At 42.7% G+C, this 20,224-nt stretch overlaps 2 protein-coding genes and 1 long non-coding RNA gene across 7 annotated transcripts; 1 reads left to right on the top strand and 2 right to left on the bottom strand.

Annotated features, from left to right (window-relative positions):
• The first annotated feature begins 7,648 nt into the window (after positions 1-7,648).
• On the top strand, positions 7,649-9,955 carry LOC124041564. Its single transcript, XR_006839963.1, has 3 exons — positions 7,649-7,847; positions 9,351-9,469; positions 9,843-9,955. It is a non-coding gene; the product is annotated as an uncharacterized LOC124041564 (long non-coding RNA).
• A 1,698-nt stretch (positions 9,956-11,653) lies between these two features.
• Positions 11,654-16,371, bottom strand: si:ch211-122l24.6 (uncharacterized protein LOC557261 homolog). 5 transcript variants are annotated; one of them, XM_046359282.1, is made up of 6 exons: positions 16,107-16,367; positions 15,769-15,871; positions 15,565-15,675; positions 12,430-12,571; positions 12,091-12,205; positions 11,654-11,919 (listed from the first exon to the last, which is right to left on the bottom strand). In XM_046359282.1, the coding sequence occupies exons 1-6, from the start codon at positions 16,257-16,259 to the stop codon at positions 11,779-11,781; spliced, it is 765 nt and encodes a 254-aa protein (XP_046215238.1). In that variant the 5' UTR covers positions 16,260-16,367; the 3' UTR covers positions 11,654-11,778. The 5 variants fall into 5 exon arrangements, with proteins under 5 accessions (XP_046215238.1, XP_046215241.1, XP_046215240.1 ...); XM_046359285.1 differs by having other exon boundaries at positions 16,096-16,212; XM_046359284.1 differs by having other exon boundaries at positions 16,072-16,206.
• A 286-nt stretch (positions 16,372-16,657) lies between these two features.
• LOC124041563 (C-C motif chemokine 4-like) lies at positions 16,658-18,140 on the bottom strand. The gene is made up of 4 exons (XM_046359288.1): positions 17,987-18,140; positions 17,572-17,683; positions 17,347-17,424; positions 16,658-17,101 (listed from the first exon to the last, which is right to left on the bottom strand). The coding sequence occupies exons 1-4, from the start codon at positions 18,060-18,062 to the stop codon at positions 17,038-17,040; spliced, it is 330 nt and encodes a 109-aa protein (XP_046215244.1). The 5' UTR covers positions 18,063-18,140; the 3' UTR covers positions 16,658-17,037.
• Positions 18,141-20,224: the final 2,084 nt, after the last annotated feature.

The following is a 20,224-nucleotide window of genomic DNA, read 5'->3' as shown; positions in this document are numbered from 1 at the left end:
GAGGTCTCCGACACGACTCACATGGTTATATATAACCAACCACTAATAGTTCCAAAGCGTGTGTGTCTTGGGTGTGCGTTTGTGTGAGCGTGCCCTTACTTCCAGAGGGAATGTACTATGATTCTCATCCGTCTTGGTAGTTTGTGTCGCTCTGGTGATGGATGATATTCATCAAGGAAAAAGGCTTAGGGCTAACCACTATTCCACAGCCATTAATTATGTCAGTCAAGAGGATCCTCCGCTGTATGTGTGCGTGTGACATTCTGGAATGAGACTCATTGTAATCTAGTATCTAAATCGTTGCTGGTAATTCACACTTAATGACACAGTACTTGTTCAATTGGAGAGGACTCGAGGAACACGAGCTTCCACTGAAAGTTTGAAGGCAACGCCTTTGCAGCTTCTGTTGCCCCACAGCCCATGCAGGAGAGAGGTGAGCGGAGGACACAGTGTGCGGGTGGGCAACTCAAAGGGACTCCCTCCCGCCTTTTCCACCATTTTGGGAGGGCGAGTGGGAGAGAGGCCCAAGGCAAGACATATGTGGACAGGGAAGACTTTCTTTCTTGCTCTCTCTCTCTCTCTCTCTCTCTCTCTCTCTCTCTCTCTCTCTCTCTCTCGCGCACACACACACACACACGTGTTTTGCTTATGCAAACATTTAGCTCTTTCGTGTTGGACAACATTCACGCTGAATTCAAACACAGATCACCACTCACATGCCACTGTATAGGAGCACCACTACATAAACACAGATTCACTTCCCACTGTTACTGAAAACAAACACATGATTACAGGGCACAAGAGCCACAATAAATCAAAGTGGCAGAGGATGTGGGGAAAGAGGAGGGGAGAAAGAGAGAGAGAGAGAGAGGAAGAGTGAGTGAGCAAAAGAGATGAAAGGTGTCTTCTCAGAGAAGGATCCCTCTGTTGATGTCTCTTTGAGTGAGCAGGGGGAAGGAAACAAAGTGAACTGTGTTATGAGGGAGATTACTTGGGGATTCGATGTAAACAGATGATTGCACATGTCAGGCCCTTGTTGCACTGATGAGACAGGAGACACACACACACACTACAAAGCAGCTCTACACCAGCCCTCTGTTAACAAAGCATTAACTTGGGTATTACATAGCAAAGCTTTGAGAGCAGAAAGGAGAGAAGAGGAGACCAAAAATAAGGAAGAGAACAGTGGACTCTCCCAACAGGAAGTTGGTTTTGAGATCCGTCACTCGTCACCTTTGACTTCCTGTCTCTGTCTGTTGACAGCCCCCTCCGCCATGTTTGTTCTTTCACACCAACTAACACTCACACACATGCAGGAGGAGGGTGAAGGAGGGAAGTGTCAAATAACCAATCATCACTTCTTTCTTTGCCTTCTTTATCTCTCAGTTCTTCAAGGATGAGAGGACAACAAGGCCCTGTGTTTTGAAATGGCAAAGAGAGAGAGAGACAGACAGGGAGAGACAAACACCAAGATAGACCAACTCACGGAGAGTTCCTCTGAACCTGCTTGATCCATTTGACTTTCTATAGGTGTTATTCACCATCTTCTACTGGCTGATTCTAACCCAAACCTGGGAGCTCCGGGTTCAAGGTTACGTCTATTGGTTTGTGCTACACTTAGACCTCCCCACCATGTTTTCCTTCCTTCTCTCTCTGCCTAAACTGAGGATGATCAAAGCATGGGTCTATCTGACACATCTCCAGGACTGGGCTCATCAAAGTCAATGATAGTCTACAGATCAACTGGAAGGCTTGCTCTGATTCCACTGCATTCTGGAGTTTATCAGTCTGTACCAAAGGACTGAGACTTCGGGGGTCACCAGGGTCAGAGATAGCTGACTGGAGTATACCAAAAGACTCCAAGGTGCGGGGGATGCACAAGGTCAAAGACTGCTGGACAATGAACACCAGGGCCAGTTAAAGACTGCCGGACAATGAACACCAGAGGCAGTCAGTGCAGATATGACACAGACAGACATGAGAGGGTCAGACAGAGACCAAGAGCTTGCATATGTGCCTATCAATGATTTATACATACACTACATGACTGCCACCGCACCTCCATTTTACTACTCCCCCACCATTGTACAAAAGATTTTGGAAGCTATAGAAATGCATTTATTGATGTCTACATTCATTTTAACCATGTTTATTCTATTACAGACAACGTAATGCACACTTTTAAATGACATTGTGTGAGTTAAACATACAAATAAAAAAATACATTTTTTTGAGAGTACTTATGTTACTGTCCCCACAACAACCAAATAATACTTAAATACATGTTATTTTGTCCTTGAAACATTTAATTGAAATACTGTACATTCCTATGAAGGACTGCTTCTTCTGAGGAGTACCAATATGGCCGACGGGAGGCTTCAAAGCTTCTCATTGGCCAATACATAGCAAATCGCAATCTAGTGTTTATATACATCATTGACGTCTACTGACAAATCTAACAATACAGAATGGAATGAGATTATATTAAATCTATTCATGCAGATTACATGTATTTTTATTTGAATTACTGTACCATATCCCCCTCCACTGGTTATGATTAAAACTACAACATTGACAAAAAGGCTGTGGAGTGTGGGTGTGGGTGTGGGTGGAGGGTGAGTGAAAACCTTGAGATGAGTGTGTCAACATCCTACCTAAGGGCACAGTGAGCCATGCATTCAGACATCGCTGAGAAATTCTGATCTTGTTTAAAACAGCTGCAGGCACCCCTTCCTCCACATCAGCACACTGTGGTGACAGTTTATGGATGGCAATGCACCATTTCAGAGTACACAAATTCAACTGCTGATATAGATATTTCAGCAAAAAAATATGATCTTATGTGAGAGACCGTTAGACAATCTCTAACTTTTCCTTTGAACTTTTCAATATCAGAAGAGGCATTTGTAGAAGGTCAACACAATATAATAGCCATATCTAGGAAAACCAAAGTTCCAAAGGCTGGTAATAAGAGGTTGTACAATACGTTTTGTAGTGAATCATATGTTGATGATTTAAAGAATATTTGCTGGTCTGTGGTGTGTAATGAGGAGCAACCAGACGCTGCACTTGGCACATTTATGAAATTGATTATTCCAGTTACTAACAAGAACGCACCAGTTAAAAAATTACTCTAAAAATGGTTAAATCCCCTTGGATTGATGAGGAATTGAAAAATGTTATGGTTGAGAGGGATGAGGCAAAAGGTATGGCAAATAAGTCTGGCAGCCCAACTGATTGGCAAACATACTGCAAATGAAGAAATCATGTGACTAAACAAAAATGAACTATACTATGAAACAAAGATACACTATATAAAGAATGATAGTAAAAAACCTTTGGGGCACCTTGAATTACATTTTGGGGGAAAAAGCCAACTCGGCTCCATCATTCATTGAACCATCATTCATCACAAAGCCTGCTGATATTGCCAACTACTTTAATGACCTTTTCATTGGCAAGATAAGCAAACTTAGGGATGACATGCCAGCAAAAAATGCTGACACTACACATCCACTTATATTGGACCAAATTATGAAAGACAAGAATTGTAGTTTTGAATTCCATAAAGACAGTGTGGAAGAGGTGAAAATTGTTTTGTTGTCTATCAACAATGACAAGCCACCGGGGTCTGACGATCTGAATGGATAATTACTGAGCATAATAGCAGACGATATTGCCACTTTTATTTGCCACATCTTCAATTTAAGCCTACGAGAAAGTGTGTGCCCTCAGGCCTGGAGGGAGGCTAAAGTCATTCCGCTACCCAAGAATAGTAAAGCCTCCTTTACTGGCTCAAATAGCCGACCAATCAGCCTGCTATCAATCCTGGAAAAAATCGTGTTTGACCAGATACAATGCTATTTTACAGTAAAGCTCACTCACAGCCTCGCCTTGTTGGGGCAGGAAGTCCAAATAAGGCTTGGGTGTGGAGCCAGGGGGCTGCAAGATATCTCCCCTCAATAACCACTCCCCTCACCTCTCCCTGCCATCTGCCACCGCATTCTTTAACTTAGGGCTAGGCTCCTTTTTCTCTCCACTTCCTGCCTGAATGACGTGCCCAAAGTAAACTGCCTGTAGCTCAGGCCCTGAAGCCAGGATATGCATGTAATTGGTACCATTGGAAAGAAAACACTTTGAAGTTTGTAGAAATGTAAAAATAATGTAGGATAATATAACACAATAGATATGGTAGGAGAAAATCCCCCAAAAAAACAACTAGATTTAAAAATAAATAATAATGTTTAGAGACCATCCTCTTAGAAATGCAAGAGAAAGGTCACATTGAAAATTAGCTCCCTGGATGCAATTTCTATGGCTTCCACAATGTGTCAGTTGTCTATGTTCAAGGTTTCAGGCTTGTAACTTAATTTTTTTTTTTAAAGTCAGTTTTAGTAGGACACAGTCTTGGAAATTCTTGATTGCATGTACCATGAAGACACTATGGGCATGCTAAAATCGGTTTCCTATTGAACATACTTCTTTCCGAAATAAATATTACAGTTTGATTACATTTTAGGGTATCTGAGAAGTAAATAGAAATGTATTTTGACTTGTTGAAAGTTTAGGGGTAGATTTTTGGATTCCTTTCTCTGCAAGTTAAACGAGTGGATTACTCAAATCGATGGCGCCAACTAAATTTTATCTAACAAAATGGCACTACATGTTATAGCTGGGACACTTTGGATGACAAATCAAAAAGTAAGTGAATATTTAATTGTTATATGTGAATGTATAAAACCTGTACCTGTGGAAAAATATTTTGATGTCGAGTGCCGTCCTCAAACAATCGCAGGGCATGCTTTCGCTGTACTAGCTACTATAAATCGGACAACGCAGTTAGATTAGCAAGTATTTAAGCTTTCAGCCGATATGTGACACTTAAATGTACATAAATGTTGTAAGTCGCTCTGGATAAGAGCGTCTGCTAAATGACTTAAATGTAAATGTAATGTTTAAAATCCATAATATTTACGATTGTTTATTTGAATTGCGCGCCCTCCAGTTTCACTGGAAGTTTAAATGGAAGCCTCTCAAACATAATCCAGGTAGAATCAGGAATTCCCCAGGGTAGCTGTTTAGGCCCTTTGGTTTTTCAATATTTACTAACGACATGCTACTAACTTTGAGTAATGTATGCTGATGACTTAACATTATACACGTCAGCTAAAAAACTAACTGAAATGACTAACATTTAACAAAGAGTTGCAGTTAGTTTCAGAGTGGGTGGCAAGGAATAAGTTAGCCCTAAACATTTCTAAAACTTAAAGCATTGTATTTGGGACAAATCATTCACTAAACCCTAAACCTCAACTAAATCTTGTAATAAATAATGTGGAAATTGAGCAAGTTGAGATGACTAAACTGCTTGGATTGTAAACTGTCATGGTCAAAGCATATTGATACAACAGTAGCTAAGATGGGGAGAAGTATGTCCACAATAAAGCACTGCTCTGTCTTCTTAACAACACTATCAACAAGGCGGGTCCTACAGACCCTAGTTTTGTTGCACCTTGACTACTGTTCAGTCTTGTGGTCAGGTGCCACAAAAAAGGACTTACAGTAGATTGGCAATTGGCCTAGAAGAGGGCAGCACGGCTGGTCCTTGGATGTACACAGAGAGCTAATATTAATGTCAGTCTCTCCTGGCTCATAGTGGAGAAGAGATTAACTTCATCACTACTTGTATTTATGTATTGACATGTTGAATGCACCGAGCTGTCTATTTGAACTACTTGCACACAGCTCGGACACCCATGAATACCCCACAAGACAAGCCACAAGAGGTCTCTTCACAGTCCCCAAGTCCAGAAGAGACTATGGGAGGCACACAGTACTACATAGACCTGTGACTATATGGCACTTTTTTCCACATCAAGGAACTGATGCAAGCAGTAAAATTAGATTGAATAAACAGATTAAAAAACACCTTATGGAACAGTGGGGAATGTGAAGCAACACATATAGGCACAGACACATGCATACACACACACACACGCGCGCACGCACGCACACAAACACACACACACATGATAACATACGCACTATACATGCACATGGATTTTGTACTGTAGGTATGTGGTAGTGGTGGAGTAGGGGCCTGAGGGCACACAGTGTGTTGTGAAATCTGTGAATGTGTTATAATGTTTTTAAAATGGTATAAATTGGCTTAATTTTGCTGGACCCCAGGAAGAGCTGCCAAGGCAGCAGCTAATGGGTATATAATGGGTATCCATAATATATACAAATACATTGTCCCAAACTCCCACACTGTCACTCCCCCGCTAATATGTTGTTCGATTGGAGTATTACTCAAATACTTTATGTGAAAAACACTTCATGTAGCTGACCCACAATCAATAGGCTACTTCTCAGAAATCTGTATGTGGATGGCTTTTCAATAGCAGCTGCATATATATTGGAAAGTTTAAAGTGGCTTAAATGAATGACAAAAAAAGCATTTGAAAATGGTCATAGTTGCCACAGAAGTAGCAAATGATGAGTTCTATTAAACTATTATTGATTTGAGCTTTAATCAATTGATTTGAAGCTACTATGCTAATATTGTTCAAAAACTGTTCAAAAATGTACTTGAACCATGCACTTTTTATTGATCTTCGCTAGTTAGGTCAAATGTATTTTCTTTCATAGTGCTGCACCAGATTCTGGGTTCAATCGAACCCACATAGTTGTATTTCCCCACTAGATATTTTTCTCATGGCATTTGTTATTGAGACTAATGTTCAGTGCTGCATGACAACACAATAATAGCATTTATTTGATCTAGGTCAGGTGATCTGGGTTTGCTCTTGTCAGCTTTCTGCAGGAACCACTAAATAGGTCACGGTACAGACGAGGGTTTTTTTTTTGACAACCTGCTAATGTTTCATAACTTCACCACAAACACTCTCATACAGGGGAGGCTTGCCTCGTGATAATGGCTGGAACAGAACGGCATCAAACCGGAAACCATGTGTTGGATACCATTCCACCTACTCCGCTCCAGGCATCACCACAAGCCTGTTCTCTCCAATGTTTTCATTTCAATTCAACCTTTATTTAACAGGGCATGTCAGTTAAGAACAAATTCTGATTTACAACGACGGCCTACTGGGGAACAGTGGGTTAACTGCCTTGTTCAGAACGACAGATGTTTTACCTTGTCACCTCAGGGATTTGATCCAGCAACCTTTTGGTTACTGGCCCAACACTCCAACCACTAGGCTACCTGCCACACTAAGGTGTCACCAACCTCCTGTGCTCTCATAATATTATTACTGACTATTCTTGAGCTTGTAAAAGATGCTCGACTCATGAATGTTAGAGTTTGAATATCAGACATGACAGCCAAACACCTTTTTAATATGCCCATGTGGGGTGATGCTCTTTTTGGGAAAAGTCGAGGGGAGCCTGAGTTGGCCTTGACCATGCATTAGTCCCTAGATTTGTACGGTCACTACTGTATGCATATCAGTCAAAACACACACCATTCAAGCACCATTAGGTGTGGACCTATGATATGACCGTAACCAGGTTATACGACTGAGAACAAATTAGCATACAGCGACAACCAGTGCAACAACTGATATATATATGCAGAGATGGGCTTCCTGTCCTCAATTTAGAAACCACAGGATAGGAGTGAAGGACATGATTGACATGCATCAGAATCGTCAACAAACACACACTCACATGCACACACCTATTTATAGGGGTATATAGGATCAGTCCGTAGGCACGTTTGGTGTATCTTCTCTAGTCTACCGTCACCATGGCTCCCACATACCTGGAGACAATCCTGCTTCTCTGCTGTGTTGTGACCATGTTCAGTTCAACCTCAGCCTCATGCAAGTTTACCTGGTAACCAATTTACCCGTTTAAGAGTTTTGCCCATGTACACGTACCACTTTTTTGTTTTTACCAAGGTCTGATAAGGTCTAGCTGTGAGACCTGCCAACTCTGTTGTGGGGTCATGTTGGTTAGGTTAGATCAGAAGACGAGCATTGTAGTTCACAGAATAGATTACAGTGAAATGAACATTTGACATTCATGTTCTTGTGGTCTGCATGTGTGTGTGTGGCATGTGGCTGACTGATGTTTGTGCATGTGTGTGTGTGGCATGTGGCTGACTGATGTTTGTGCATGTGTGTGTGTGGCATGTGGCTGACTGATGTTTGTGCATGTGTGTGTGTGGCATGTGGCTGACTGATGTTTGTGCATGCTGATGTGTTTGTGTGTGTGTGTGTGGCATGTGGCTGACTGATGTTTGTGCATGTGTGTGTGTGGCATGTGGCTGACTGATGTTTGTGCATGTGTGTGTGTGGCATGTGGCTGACTGATGTTTGTGCATGTGTGTGTGTGGCATGTGGCTGACTGATGTTTGTGCATGTGTGTGTGTGGCATGTGGCTGACTGATGTTTGTGCATGTGTGTGTGTGGCATGTGGCTGACTGATGTTTGTGCATGTGTGTGTGTGGCATGTGGCTGACTGATGTTTGTGCATGTGTGTGTGTGGCATGTGGCTGACTGATGTTTGTGCATGTGTGTGTGTGGCATGTGGCTGACTGATGTTTGTGCATGTGTGTGTGTGGCATGTGGCTGACTGATGTTTGTGCATGTGTGTGTGTGGCATGTGGCTGACTGATGTTTGTGCATGTGTGTGTGTGGCATGTGGCTGACTGATGTTTGTGCATGTGTGTGTGTGGCATGTGGCTGACTGATGTTTGTGCATGTGTGTGTGTGGCATGTGGCTGACTGATGTTTGTGCATGTGTGTGTGTGGCATGTGGCTGACTGATGTTTGTGCATGTGTGTGTGTGGCATGTGGCTGACTGATGTTTGTGCATGTGTGTGTGTGGCATGTGGCTGACTGATGTTTGTGCATGTGTGTGTGTGGCATGTGGCTGACTGATGTTTGTGCATGTGTGTGTGTGGCATGTGGCTGACTGATGTTTGTGCATGTGTGTGTGTGTGCATGTGGCTGACTGATGTTTGTGCATGTGTGTGTGTGGCATGGCATGGCTGACTGATGTTTGTGCATGTGTGTGTGTGGCATGTGGCTGACTGATGTTTGTGCATGTGTGTGTGTGGCATGTGGCTGACTGATGTTTGTGCATGTGTGTGTGTGGCATGTGGCTGACTGATGTTTGTGCATGTGTGTGTGTGGCATGTGGCTGACTGATGTTTGTGCATGTGTGTGTGTGGCATGTGGCTGACTGATGTTTGTGCATGTGTGTGTGTGGCATGTGGCTGACTGATGTTTGTGCATGTGTGTGTGTGGCATGTGGCTGACTGATGTTTGTGCATGTGTGTGTGTGGCATGTGGCTGACTGATGTTTGTGCATGTGTTCAGACGGTCCTAGGAGACGTTACTGTTGTGTGGAGTACCAGGAGAAGCCTGTGCCTGACCAGCAGATAAAAGGCTACAAACTACAGAGCTCCAAGGAGGTGTGCAACATCGACGCTGATCATGTAAGCCCTGACACTGATGTTTGTGCATGTGTGTGTGTGGCAGTATACACACACACCTTTACCATAGTCTTAGAATGTATGCTCATATTTTGTCACCTCTATGGGGTCAAGGGTATAAAGCTACAGTCCTTAATTGAAACAATAACAAAGAGTGACCCCGCCTCTGATTGGGTAAAAAGATGAGGTATGGGCCTGCAGAAATATAACCACTCTCAAATTCACAGACAGAGCTATGGACGCAAGGACTGACCATCCACGACGTACAAAAAAAATGGTTGTTCTATTAACCACGTGGAGGCTATATCGTTTTAGTTTGACATTGTTTACAAACGTTGGCGTCAAACACGCTTATGTATGGTGTGTTTTGTCGTAGCTTCTACACCTTGAAGAACAAAAAGGTGTGCGCCACAGTTAAGGACAAATGGGTGAGGAAGGCTCTGGCTCGTCTCAGGTACGCAAACACACTTCTCTTAATAAGTCCACACATGCTGCCTTTCGACTGGAACACCAGTGTTACACTAGTGTGTACTGTGGCTGACTGATGTTTGTGCATGTGATGTGGCCTGATGTTTGTGCATGTGTTACACTAGTGTGTACTCCTTGATGTTACACTAGTGTGTACTCCTTGATGTTACATTAGTGTGTACTCCTTGATGTTACACTAGTGTGTACTCCTTGATGTTACACTAGTGTGTACTCCTTGATGTTACACTAGTGTGTACTCCTTGATGTTACATTAGTGTGTACTCCTTGATGTTACACTGGTGTGTACTCCTTGATGTTACACTAGTGTGTACTCCTTGATGTTACATTAGTGTGTACTCCTTGATGTTACACTAGTGTGTACTCCTTGATGTTACACTAGTGTGTACTCTGATGTTTGTGCTTGATGTTACATTAGTGTGTACTCCTTGATGTTACACTAGTGTGTACTCCTTGATGTTACACTAGTGTGTACTCTGACTTGGTTACACTAGTGTGTACTCCATTGATGTTACACTAGTGTGTACTCCTTGATGTTACATTAGTGTGTACTCCTTGATGTTACACTAGTGTGTACTCCTTGATGTTACATTAGTGTGTACTCCTTGATGTTACATTAGTGTGTACTCCTTGATGTTACATTAGTGTGTACTCCTTGATGTTACACTAGTGTGTACTCCTTGATGTTACACTAGTGTGTACTCCTTGATGTTACACTAGTGTGTACTCCTTGATGTTACACTAGTGTGTACTCCTTGATGTTACACTAGTGTGTACTCCTTGATGTTACACTAAGGATATTGTGTTTTCATAGCTAGTGTTGACAGTGAGGACTTGTGAAGAACAGAATCAACAACCTCTGCACAATCAAAACAGTTGCTTTGTGAGGTGTTAAAGTTCAGTTAGCCAGTGGTATGTAAATGTCAGCTGAAAAGTACCAGTGTCCTGGCTTTGGTTCCGAGTGAGAGCAGGACAGCCAGAGCCATGGCCCAGTGAGACAAATGGTGCCGGCCCTCGTAGATGGAGACAGAAAAGTCTGAGCCTTTTGGGTAAAACACTGTGGTTTCAGAACTACAAAATACACCAAAACCACAAGACTGGATGTCAATAGAACTTGCCGTACAGGTTTTACCCAGTGTCTTCATGTACAAAAGACTGCCTTCTAAAGAAAGACAATCATGCGAGTCTGCTTCAAAATGTCCTGAGTTTCATATTCTGTGTCATATGCAGCGCCGAACTGAAGAAGATGTCTAGCAGCAAGACTGTGACGGGAAACACCCCCCACCCCGATCTGAAAGAAACATCCAGCCACAGCAACATTCTCCTACATCACCAGTAATCCCAACATTCAGTAATGTGGTGAAATGATGCAGATATTATTTGAAATATAATGCATTAGCTCTGATGTTTGCTGTTGTTGATGACTGTAGTGCTTAAGCTTACAGGGGTCCTCTGAGTCAACGGCTTCAATGAATCATTTTTTTCTACATTTAAATGTTGAACGTTTGTTTCTTTCAAGGTCGGCAGAAATAAAATATTATTTGAGGTAATGCCAGCCTTGACTATTTTATTTGAGTCACATTACTGTAGAACTAGAGCTGACAACGGCATGGGCATTAGTTGTGAATGTGACCGACTTCAACAGTACAGTGCAAAACCAGAACCCTGACTTCAAATGATCCCCTGAGACAAACCAAGAGGTTGGGAAAAACAACTGTATATTTAATCATTTTGAATTATATAAAGCCAATTTATACAACGTCATTTCCTCAATCCCAGTTAAGGCACAACAAATCCATCATGTCATCAGGAGTGTGTATGTGTGTTCAGAAGACCCCGTAGCACATCTGCTGGAAGGTGTCCATGCGGGCCACTTCACAGATGATGTCACCGGTGGCCGTGTCCTTGTCGTCCTCGCTCTCGAGGGGCTTGGGGACCGGCATGCCCTGCTTGAGGTCATACATCAGCTGGAGGGGACACAGCACAGTTACAACGCAGACCAGTATAAATCACAATGTAGGCCGAGACACAAGAGAAAAACGGTGACACACATCCTCTGTTGTGCAAGACGAGCCAACGAGGTCCGAGTTGGAAGTAGATGCAGAGACTTCCCATCAGCGCCATTACATGTGCTCTACCTGGAGGTACTCCTCGAAGTTGATGGACTTGTAGTTGTCCTTGTCCGCTCTACTAAACATTTCTTTCCTGGCCTCCATAGTTGATGCATCGTTGACCATGTTCAGGGAAGCGCAACTGTCAGGGGGTAGAGGGAGGTAAGTCTGTGCTCGCAGTAGCCACTTTATTCAAGTGTGATGGTTTAAAACCACGATTCACAATAAGACTACTAGTAGACCTACCTCATTGTAGATGGCATTTGTGTGCGTGTGCTGCCACCTACAGCCCCCTAGGCTTGAGCTAAATACCACAGAGTAGCCACGACATCAAAAGTCACATCGGCGTGTACTACGTTCACTCACAACTCGCTGAAGTCCAGCAGGCGGTCTTTGTTGGTGTCAAAAATCTCAAACTGACGTCTCAGGTTGAGCAGGTCATCAGCTGTCCAGTGGGGGAACTCGTCCTTCAGATCCAACACACTGGTGTTCCAGTCGTAGCTGTACTCTACACGCAGGCAGACACACACGGGTTACATTTATAAAAACACAGTAGTAAATACTTTCTGAACACACTGTACAGATCCTTTTTGACTTCAGATTGGTGATGTAAGTAGAAAAGTTTATAGGAAACATGATGACACAATATCAATTGCTTAAAAACGGATCAATATCGTTGGTTTTGTACTGCTGATTTTGTCAACAGGGGGGGGGGTCGCAGGACTTAGAACGCAGCTATTATTTGATTTCTCAAATGCCACGGATAATTCGGGGACAGTCAATCGCTGGCCACACACCGATACACGGATTCGACATTCAAACTCTCTCTTCAACAGCAACCAACCATTGTCACCGTTGATATCCTATGGCGGGTTGTGATTCGTTGAAGTTAACTATCAGAGGAGGTGATTTGTTCCCTCTTACGTGATTGCAACCTCCCGAAATCAACATCCGCCCCATTCCAAAATATAGATAGAAGCCTTCTACAAATCCTCGTCAAACCAACCATGTGTAGGTCATTCCTAGTGTCCGTACGGCCTTTGATATAACGTACGTTTAAAACAGCACATACTACCCAAACGCTTGGGCCGTTCTATTGGTTTCAATGTGTAGCGATAGGAGTGATGAACAATGTCACATTACACTCGCCACGTTGGTGACTCGCGTCAATCAAAAAAAGCAAACACTTCAAAATGTAGCTCATCTTCCACGCGTTGTCCTCTACCAGTGAAATACAAATGATTCCCAGACTCTGTGTGGTTTTTGAGTTGTGCTTAGTGAACAGAATGTGCAACCACCCCCCCTCCCTCTCCCTCTATTGAAATCAACTTGATATCGTTAGGAGTAATTGATAAAAGTGTTGCGTTTGTCTTGGTTTTGGCAACCCCCATGTCAAAATTCAACACTGAAATGTAGCTGTCCATCTTCTGCAGGTTGTCCTCTAATCCATGATGTAAAAAAAGATATCCAGTTTCCATGTTTTCTGTTGTTGTTGTTGTTCGTTTCAACAGCACGTACAACCTGATTTCCCCCCCTGATCAATATGAGTAATATATTGTCACTTGTCAAAACAGGGTTTTTGGTGCGTGTGCAGTTGTTTACAAGGTGTTGTTAAAAAAATTATTGAAGAAATATGATTACTATTGTTGCACATGTATGTGTAGATAATACATTTGAATGTTTAGGGTTTTCAATGTATCAAACTGTTTCTGCATTGTGGTTATTGATTTGGAACTTCAAAGCTGTTGTGACATTAGGCTATTTATTCAATCGTCTTGTCAACAAGATCAGCAACGGCATCATTTTCCACTAAGGTTTTCGGAATATAAATGGAATTTTAAAAATGTATTAAATCCAAAAACATGCTGTGATTGACTTATTTGATGATATACCAGAATGGTATATGGTTTGCCCTCCCTATGTTAAGATGGAGCATTTGGCTGTTAAGGCTGTATTTCCTTCATTCTTTTATAGTCCTTAAAATTTCTCTCAAAATTATATATTTTTTTCATGATTATTGTATTTATTATATTTGTATTTAACATTTGTGTGTCCCTGATATCACTTTCCACCCTGTTACTTTGTAGTAATTTGTAGTAATTCTCATTTAAGAAAACAGCCCCTTCCAACAATGACATGAAGTTCAGGAAGTGCCATTATTTTGTTGGGCGGGACATTGCTGTGGGGACTTGCTTCCATTCAGCCACATGAGCATTAGTGAGGTCGGGCATTGATGTTGGGCGATTAGGCCTGGCTCACAGTCGGCGTTCCAATTCATTCCAAAGGTGTTTGATATGGGTTGAGGTCAGGGCTCTGTGCAGGCCAGTCAAGTTCTTCCACACCAATCTCTCGACAAACCATTTTGTATGGACCTCGCTTTGTGTGCGGGGGAATTGTCATGCTGAAACCGCAAAGGGACAAAATGTTGCCATGAAGTTGGTGATGGTGATGCGTGATTCATCACTCCAGAGGCCAATGGCGGCGAGCTTTACTACAACACTCCAGCCGATGCTTGGCGTTGCGCATGGTAATCTTAGGCTTGTGTGCGGCTGCTCGGCCAAGGAAGCCCATTTCATGAAGCTCCAGACAAACAGGTTTTGTGCTGACAGTTTGGAACTCGGTAGTGAGTGTTGTAACCGAGCACAGATGATTTTTACATGCTTCAGCATTCAGTGGTCCCGTTCTGTGAGCTTGTGTGACCTTACCACTTCGTGGCTGAGCTGTTGTTGCTCCTAGATGTTTCCACTTCACAGTAACAGCACTTACAGTTGACCGGGGCAGCTCTAGCAAGGTAGAAATTCGACAAACTGAACTTGTTGTAAAGGTGTCATCCTATGACAGTTCCATATTTAAAGTCACTAAGCTCTTCAGTAAGGCCATTCTACTGCCAATGTTTGTCAATGGAAATCGCATGGCTGTGTGCTTGATTTTATACACCTGTCAGCAACGGGTGCTGAAATAGCCAAATCCACTAATTTCAAGGGGTGTCCACATACTTTTGTATAGATAGTGTATATACACTCAGTTTGATCTATTTTTCCATGTTTGATGATGGTCTGTTTGTCTAATCCATACAGTTCCACCCTGTTGTTAGGCTAAATTATAGAGAAAAGTAATCCAATTTAACCGGTTAGCATTATGCAATGACTGTATGGGGTTAATTTTATGCACCTAACAGGGATTTAAGATGATTCAATGACTGTATGGGATTAGTTTTATGTAGCTAACAGTAATTTGTGCCGGAGTTTGACCAATATGTTTTTCTTGAAAGTCCAACATTTTTTTTGTATTTAACTAGGCAAGTAAGTAAAGAACAAATTCTTATTTACAATGACCTCCTACCCCGGCCTCCCAACCGATTGGCCGCTGCCCAGGATCGAACCAGGGTCTGCAGTAACACCTCTAGCACGGAGATGCAGTGCCAAAGACCACCGCGCCACTTGGGAGCCCGAGTATTTCTGATAGGATATTTACAACAAATATTACGAGGTCCAAACTCACTGTCAAATTTGGCGGACTCCTTGATAGAGCGAATCCTCTGTTGGATCATGTCGTATGTGTAGCTCAAGTTAATCTCGTGCAATTCCATAGCAAAATTCATCTCGTCGGAGTCTGGTGAGACGTTGGGAAACAAGAATGGTACACCAGCCATGCACAGGTTATTCATTCAGCATTTGAGCTACTAACGGTTGTTGACGCCATTACCTTCGTTTAGATCCGGATCCACATAACTTTCTGGCTCGTTCACCAGTGGATATGACAACGACAACCCCATCTTGCGCACTATGTTACCGTGGCTCGTTTGCACCTGTCAAGAATACAAAAGTACAGTACATTTAGGATAGCAGTTGATTAGCCACTGGCCAACAGTTCGGCGAGTAACGTTAGCTAGCTTTAGGTAACGTTTACGTTAGCGGTTCCAACTCGTGATTATTTAGCATAATCCTTCGAATAATTTTGCTCGACTTGTTTACCGAATGACACGAACATCTAACGTAAGCGAACTACCGTCATTACAATGCTTCATCAAACCTCCGTGTCACCTCGTTTGATAGACAGGCTCCAGGTGAAACGTTAATAATGCCGTTAGCTGGGAAGCGAATGACTATAATGGTCCGTTTGGAGCTTCGGATATTTTTTTTGAAAGGAAACGTCCGAATGTCGCGTGTCAAAGGAGTGCGAGATCGTGCACACATCTAGGAACTTCCTCTCCCCCCCTTCCATCTACACCGGTGCAGCAGGTCACAACATATTCCCATGTGGTTTTCATTTCCGTTTAATCGTCCACCGTAATTGCGTCAACTGTAACGCAAAACCCTAGGAGCTGATGGAGCTTCGAAGTCAAGTGTGAAATGAGAGAGATGAAATAAGGAAAGGTCCATACATGTTGAATGTAATGGAGCTGCAATGCTAAATTGAATCCGCCCGGTGGCGGCAAGAATCTATAAGTAGAGGCGATTCGGCCAAAATCTGGTTCAGAATGAAGAGATGAATGGGAGTGTGAAGCCAACTAACCCATGCAAATGGAGAATGTACAATACGCATGACTCATGTTTCTAACGAAATGACTAAGGGGATTGATTATAAGATGGGATAGCAAAGGATTCAGTTGTTTTATTTGGTATAAATACTTGACATACATTCTTACATCTCCAGTTTATTTCAACTTGGAAATAGGCTGTTGACCTTTGACTTTAAAATGCACATCATATGAATGAACAAAATGTTAATAGCATATAGCAAACTGCAATTCATACAAAGCCATTCAATCTACATATAAAACACCCAATAAATACTTCAACTGGCAATAAATAATAAATACACCAGTTTCTCTCATATTATCTCGATGGCTTTACATGTACCTTCTTTAGCATAAATAATGTAATAGTTTATCGTTTCAATTACAGGTTTAAACAACGCCATCCCTCAAGTTCAGCGAGTGACGATGATGATGATGAGGGTGAAGAGCGTCCTCTATGGGGATGTGGTGGGGGAGTTGGCGGTGGGGACCTGTGTGTCCAGTGACTTTCTGGCCATCCTAGAAGAAACAGCAGCACAAGTAAGCATTTCAACTTTCCACCAACCATTTATTTCTTTTACGTCCGGTCTTTTCTACTAATGGCGCTTGTACAGGTCTTTATGCAAGTCACCTACTCTAGCCAGCCATGAAAGTATGTAATCGGTGAGTATTTCAGGATTAGTCTACAGGGAGTACTACACTATGTATATGAATGAATAGGACTGACTATTGATCACTCATTGGTTATATTGTTGAGGACTTACTCCAGTTGGAAGAATGCTTTTCGAACCCAGGACTCTTTCCAATGGCTGCAGATGGTCTCTCCGTTGTCCGTCTCGAAGCTGTGCGGAACACAAGATGACAACATTGAGACAGCTGTCCTACTCTTTTGTCCTAATTCATTCGTCTGTCTGGAGGTTGTAAGAGTGGGCCTGAATACATGATGATTTGTGAAGTTCTGTGTTCTGTTGGGGTGGAGAGGTTCTTACATGACAGCGTTGACGCAGGGGAGGGCCTTTTTCTGCAGTCTGGCGCCGATGATGGGAACGGTGATCTTCTGCTTGGAGACCTTTGTGCAACAGTTGTGAACCTTGTTGGCGTCTGAAGAGTTAAAGAAGCATATGTGGTTTAGTACAACATGTTTTAACCCACCACCACCACCACCACCACCCCGCTCTAATTTCCTCTAGTACAGCAAATTTGTAATAACTGATTTTATTCCAGAAAATATTGTATTTACAGAGTTTATAAAACACAAAAATAGGGCTAAACCAATAACTTTGCCAAGGGTTACAGATCTCTTGGCATAATCTTAGTTGTTGGATGAACATATGCAAAGTTGTTGGTTCAAGTCCTGCAAGGGCAATACCCCCCAAATTCACTACAGTAGCAGACTGTACTTACCAGTGTCAGTGGCTGTTAACGAGAGAATGACAGCGAAGAGAGCGAGGCACGCCATTGGTCCGTAGCACAGCTGCATGGTTGCTATGGTGGTGTTCACAACTGTGTTCTTGTCTGATTCAGAAGGCTAGAACCGGCTGGAGGAGAGGAGATGACTGATCTTTCTTGACCAGATCCTCAGCTTTTAAACCCTAAAATGAGGAACCTGATTCAGTCCGACCGGATCTGTTTTTTTTTTTTTTCAGAGCGAGGATGGGGTTGGCTGGGGGGACGGGGGACACACTCATGGGTGCTTCTGCTTCGTCAGACATTTCCTGCAAAGATTGTGTAATTTGGACCATGGTGTGCTTATTGAATGAAACTCTGAAAAAATGATGGTCAGGCCACTGACTAGATGGATTCAGGCCTATGGATTTCTCTACTGTTGGAAAATGTAGAATTTATGTTGGATTTAGGTTAGGGGATGGTTCTTTCATGAGTCTTATAGGGACATTAATTTGCACGGGCCTAGTCCATTGAAATGAAACAAACCCAGGGCTAGGGGTTACTAGATTGTGATTTCCACTGTGCAGTGGTAGGTACTTGGAGTGTGTGTGTGTGTGTGTGTGTGTGTGTGTGTGTGTGTGTGTGTGTGTGTGTGTGTGTGTGTGTGTGTGTGTGTGTGTGTGTGTGTGTGTGTGTGTGTGTGTGTGTGTGTGTGTGTGTGTGTGTGTGTGTGTGTGTGTGTGTGTGTGTGCACTACTCAAAATGTGTAGAATAGCAGGGAATTAGCAACTTAACAATGCACATTTTTCTATACTGCCATACGACACTGTGTATTTGTATGTGTATGTGTGGCATGGTGGGGTGGGGTGGGGTGACGGGGGCCACAAGTGAGGATGTCAACAGATATGTTTGGGCATGCTGTGAGGTCATGAGATCATGTGCTGGTGACTGCACACATTTCACAGCCCTCCTTCCTCCTCTCCCGCCCTCCCTCCTTCCATCCTTCCTCCCTCCATCCAGATCGGTCCTTTGCGGTCAGAGCAGGACACTGAAAAGAGGAAGAAAGAGGGAGAGTTTTCTGTTCCCTGAAACCAAGTGCACCAGCCCCAGTCCACACCAATTCGTTGGCCTATATATATATACAGTGGGGCAAAAAGTATTTAGTCAGCCACCAATTGTGCAAATTCTCCCACTTAAAAAGATGAGAGAGGCCTGTAATGTTCATCATAGGTAGACTTCAACTATGACAGACAAAATGAGAAAAAAAAATCCAGAAAATCATATTGTATGATTTTTAAAGAATTTATTTGCAAATTATGGTGGAAATTTGGTCACCTACAAACAAGCAAGATTTCTGGCTCTTACAGACCTGTAACTTCTTCTTTAAGAGGCTCCTCTGTCCTCCACTCATTACCTGTATTAATGGCACCTGTTTGAACTTGTTATCTGTATAAAACACACCTGCCCACAACCTCAAACTGAGGTTTGAGGCTGGGAAGACTGAATCTGCAATAGGTAAGCAGCTTGGTTTGAAGAAATCAACGGTGGGAGCAATTATTAGGAAATGGAAGACATACAAGACCATTGATAATCTCCCTCGATCTGGGGCTCCACGCAAGATCTCACCCCGTGGGGTCAAAATGATCACAAGAACGGTGAGCAAAAATCCCAGAACTACACGGGGGGACCTAGTGAATGACCTGCAGAGAGCTGGGACCAAAATAACAAAGCCTACCATCAGCAAGGGCATTGAAGATGAAACGTGGCTGGGTCTTTCAGCATGACAATGATCCCAAACACACCGCCCGGGCAACGAAGGAGTTGCTTCGTAAGAAGCATTTCACGGTCCTGGAGTGGCCTAGCCAGTCTCCAGATCTCAACTGCATAGAAAATCTCTAGAGGAGATCTGCATGGAGGAATGGGCCAAAATACCAGCAACAGTGTGTGAAAACCTTGTGAAGACTTACAGAAAACGTTTGGCCTCTGTCATTGCCAAAAAAGGGTATATAACAAAGTATTGAGATAAACGTTTGTTATTGACCAAATACTTATTTTCCACCATAATTTGCAAATAAATTCATGAAAAATCCTACAATGTGATTTTCTGGATTTTCTTTCTCATTTTGTCTGTCATAGATGAAGTCTACCTATGATGCAAATTACAGGCCTCTCTCATCTTTTTAAGTGGGAGAACTTGCACAATTGGTGGCTGACTAAATACTTTTTGTCTCACTGTATATATAATTTTGCATTCAT

Source organism: Oncorhynchus gorbuscha, linkage group LG08 (genome assembly GCF_021184085.1).
Source record: "Oncorhynchus gorbuscha isolate QuinsamMale2020 ecotype Even-year linkage group LG08, OgorEven_v1.0, whole genome shotgun sequence".
Classification (NCBI taxonomy): domain Eukaryota; kingdom Metazoa; phylum Chordata; class Actinopteri; order Salmoniformes; family Salmonidae; genus Oncorhynchus; species Oncorhynchus gorbuscha.
This window is presented reverse-complemented; position numbering and strand designations above follow the sequence as displayed.

What these genes read in the sequence shown, in the direction of transcription:
- si:ch211-122l24.6 (XM_046359282.1), bottom strand. Translation starts at nt 16,259, where the DNA reads ATGTGTGCACGATCTCGCACTCCTTTGACACGCGACATTCGGACGTTT. An exon ending in GGAGTCCGCCAAATTTGACA is followed by an intron (nt 12,572 to 15,564) that starts GTGAGTTTGGAC and finishes GCCTGCGTGTAG; the next exon opens with AGTACAGCTACGACTGGAAC. An exon ending in CTGCTGGACTTCAGCGAGTT is followed by an intron (nt 12,206 to 12,429) that starts GTGAGTGAACGT and finishes ACCCCCTGACAG; the next exon opens with TTGCGCTTCCCTGAACATGG.
- LOC124041563 (XM_046359288.1), bottom strand. Translation starts at nt 18,062, where the DNA reads ATGCAGCTGTGCTACGGACCAATGGCGTGCCTCGCTCTCTTCGCTGTC. An exon ending in GTTAACAGCCACTGACACTG is followed by an intron (nt 17,684 to 17,986) that starts GTAAGTACAGTC and finishes TTAACTCTTCAG; the next exon opens with ACGCCAACAAGGTTCACAAC. An exon ending in CCCTGCGTCAACGCTGTCAT is followed by an intron (nt 17,425 to 17,571) that starts GTAAGAACCTCT and finishes TGTTCCGCACAG; the next exon opens with CTTCGAGACGGACAACGGAG.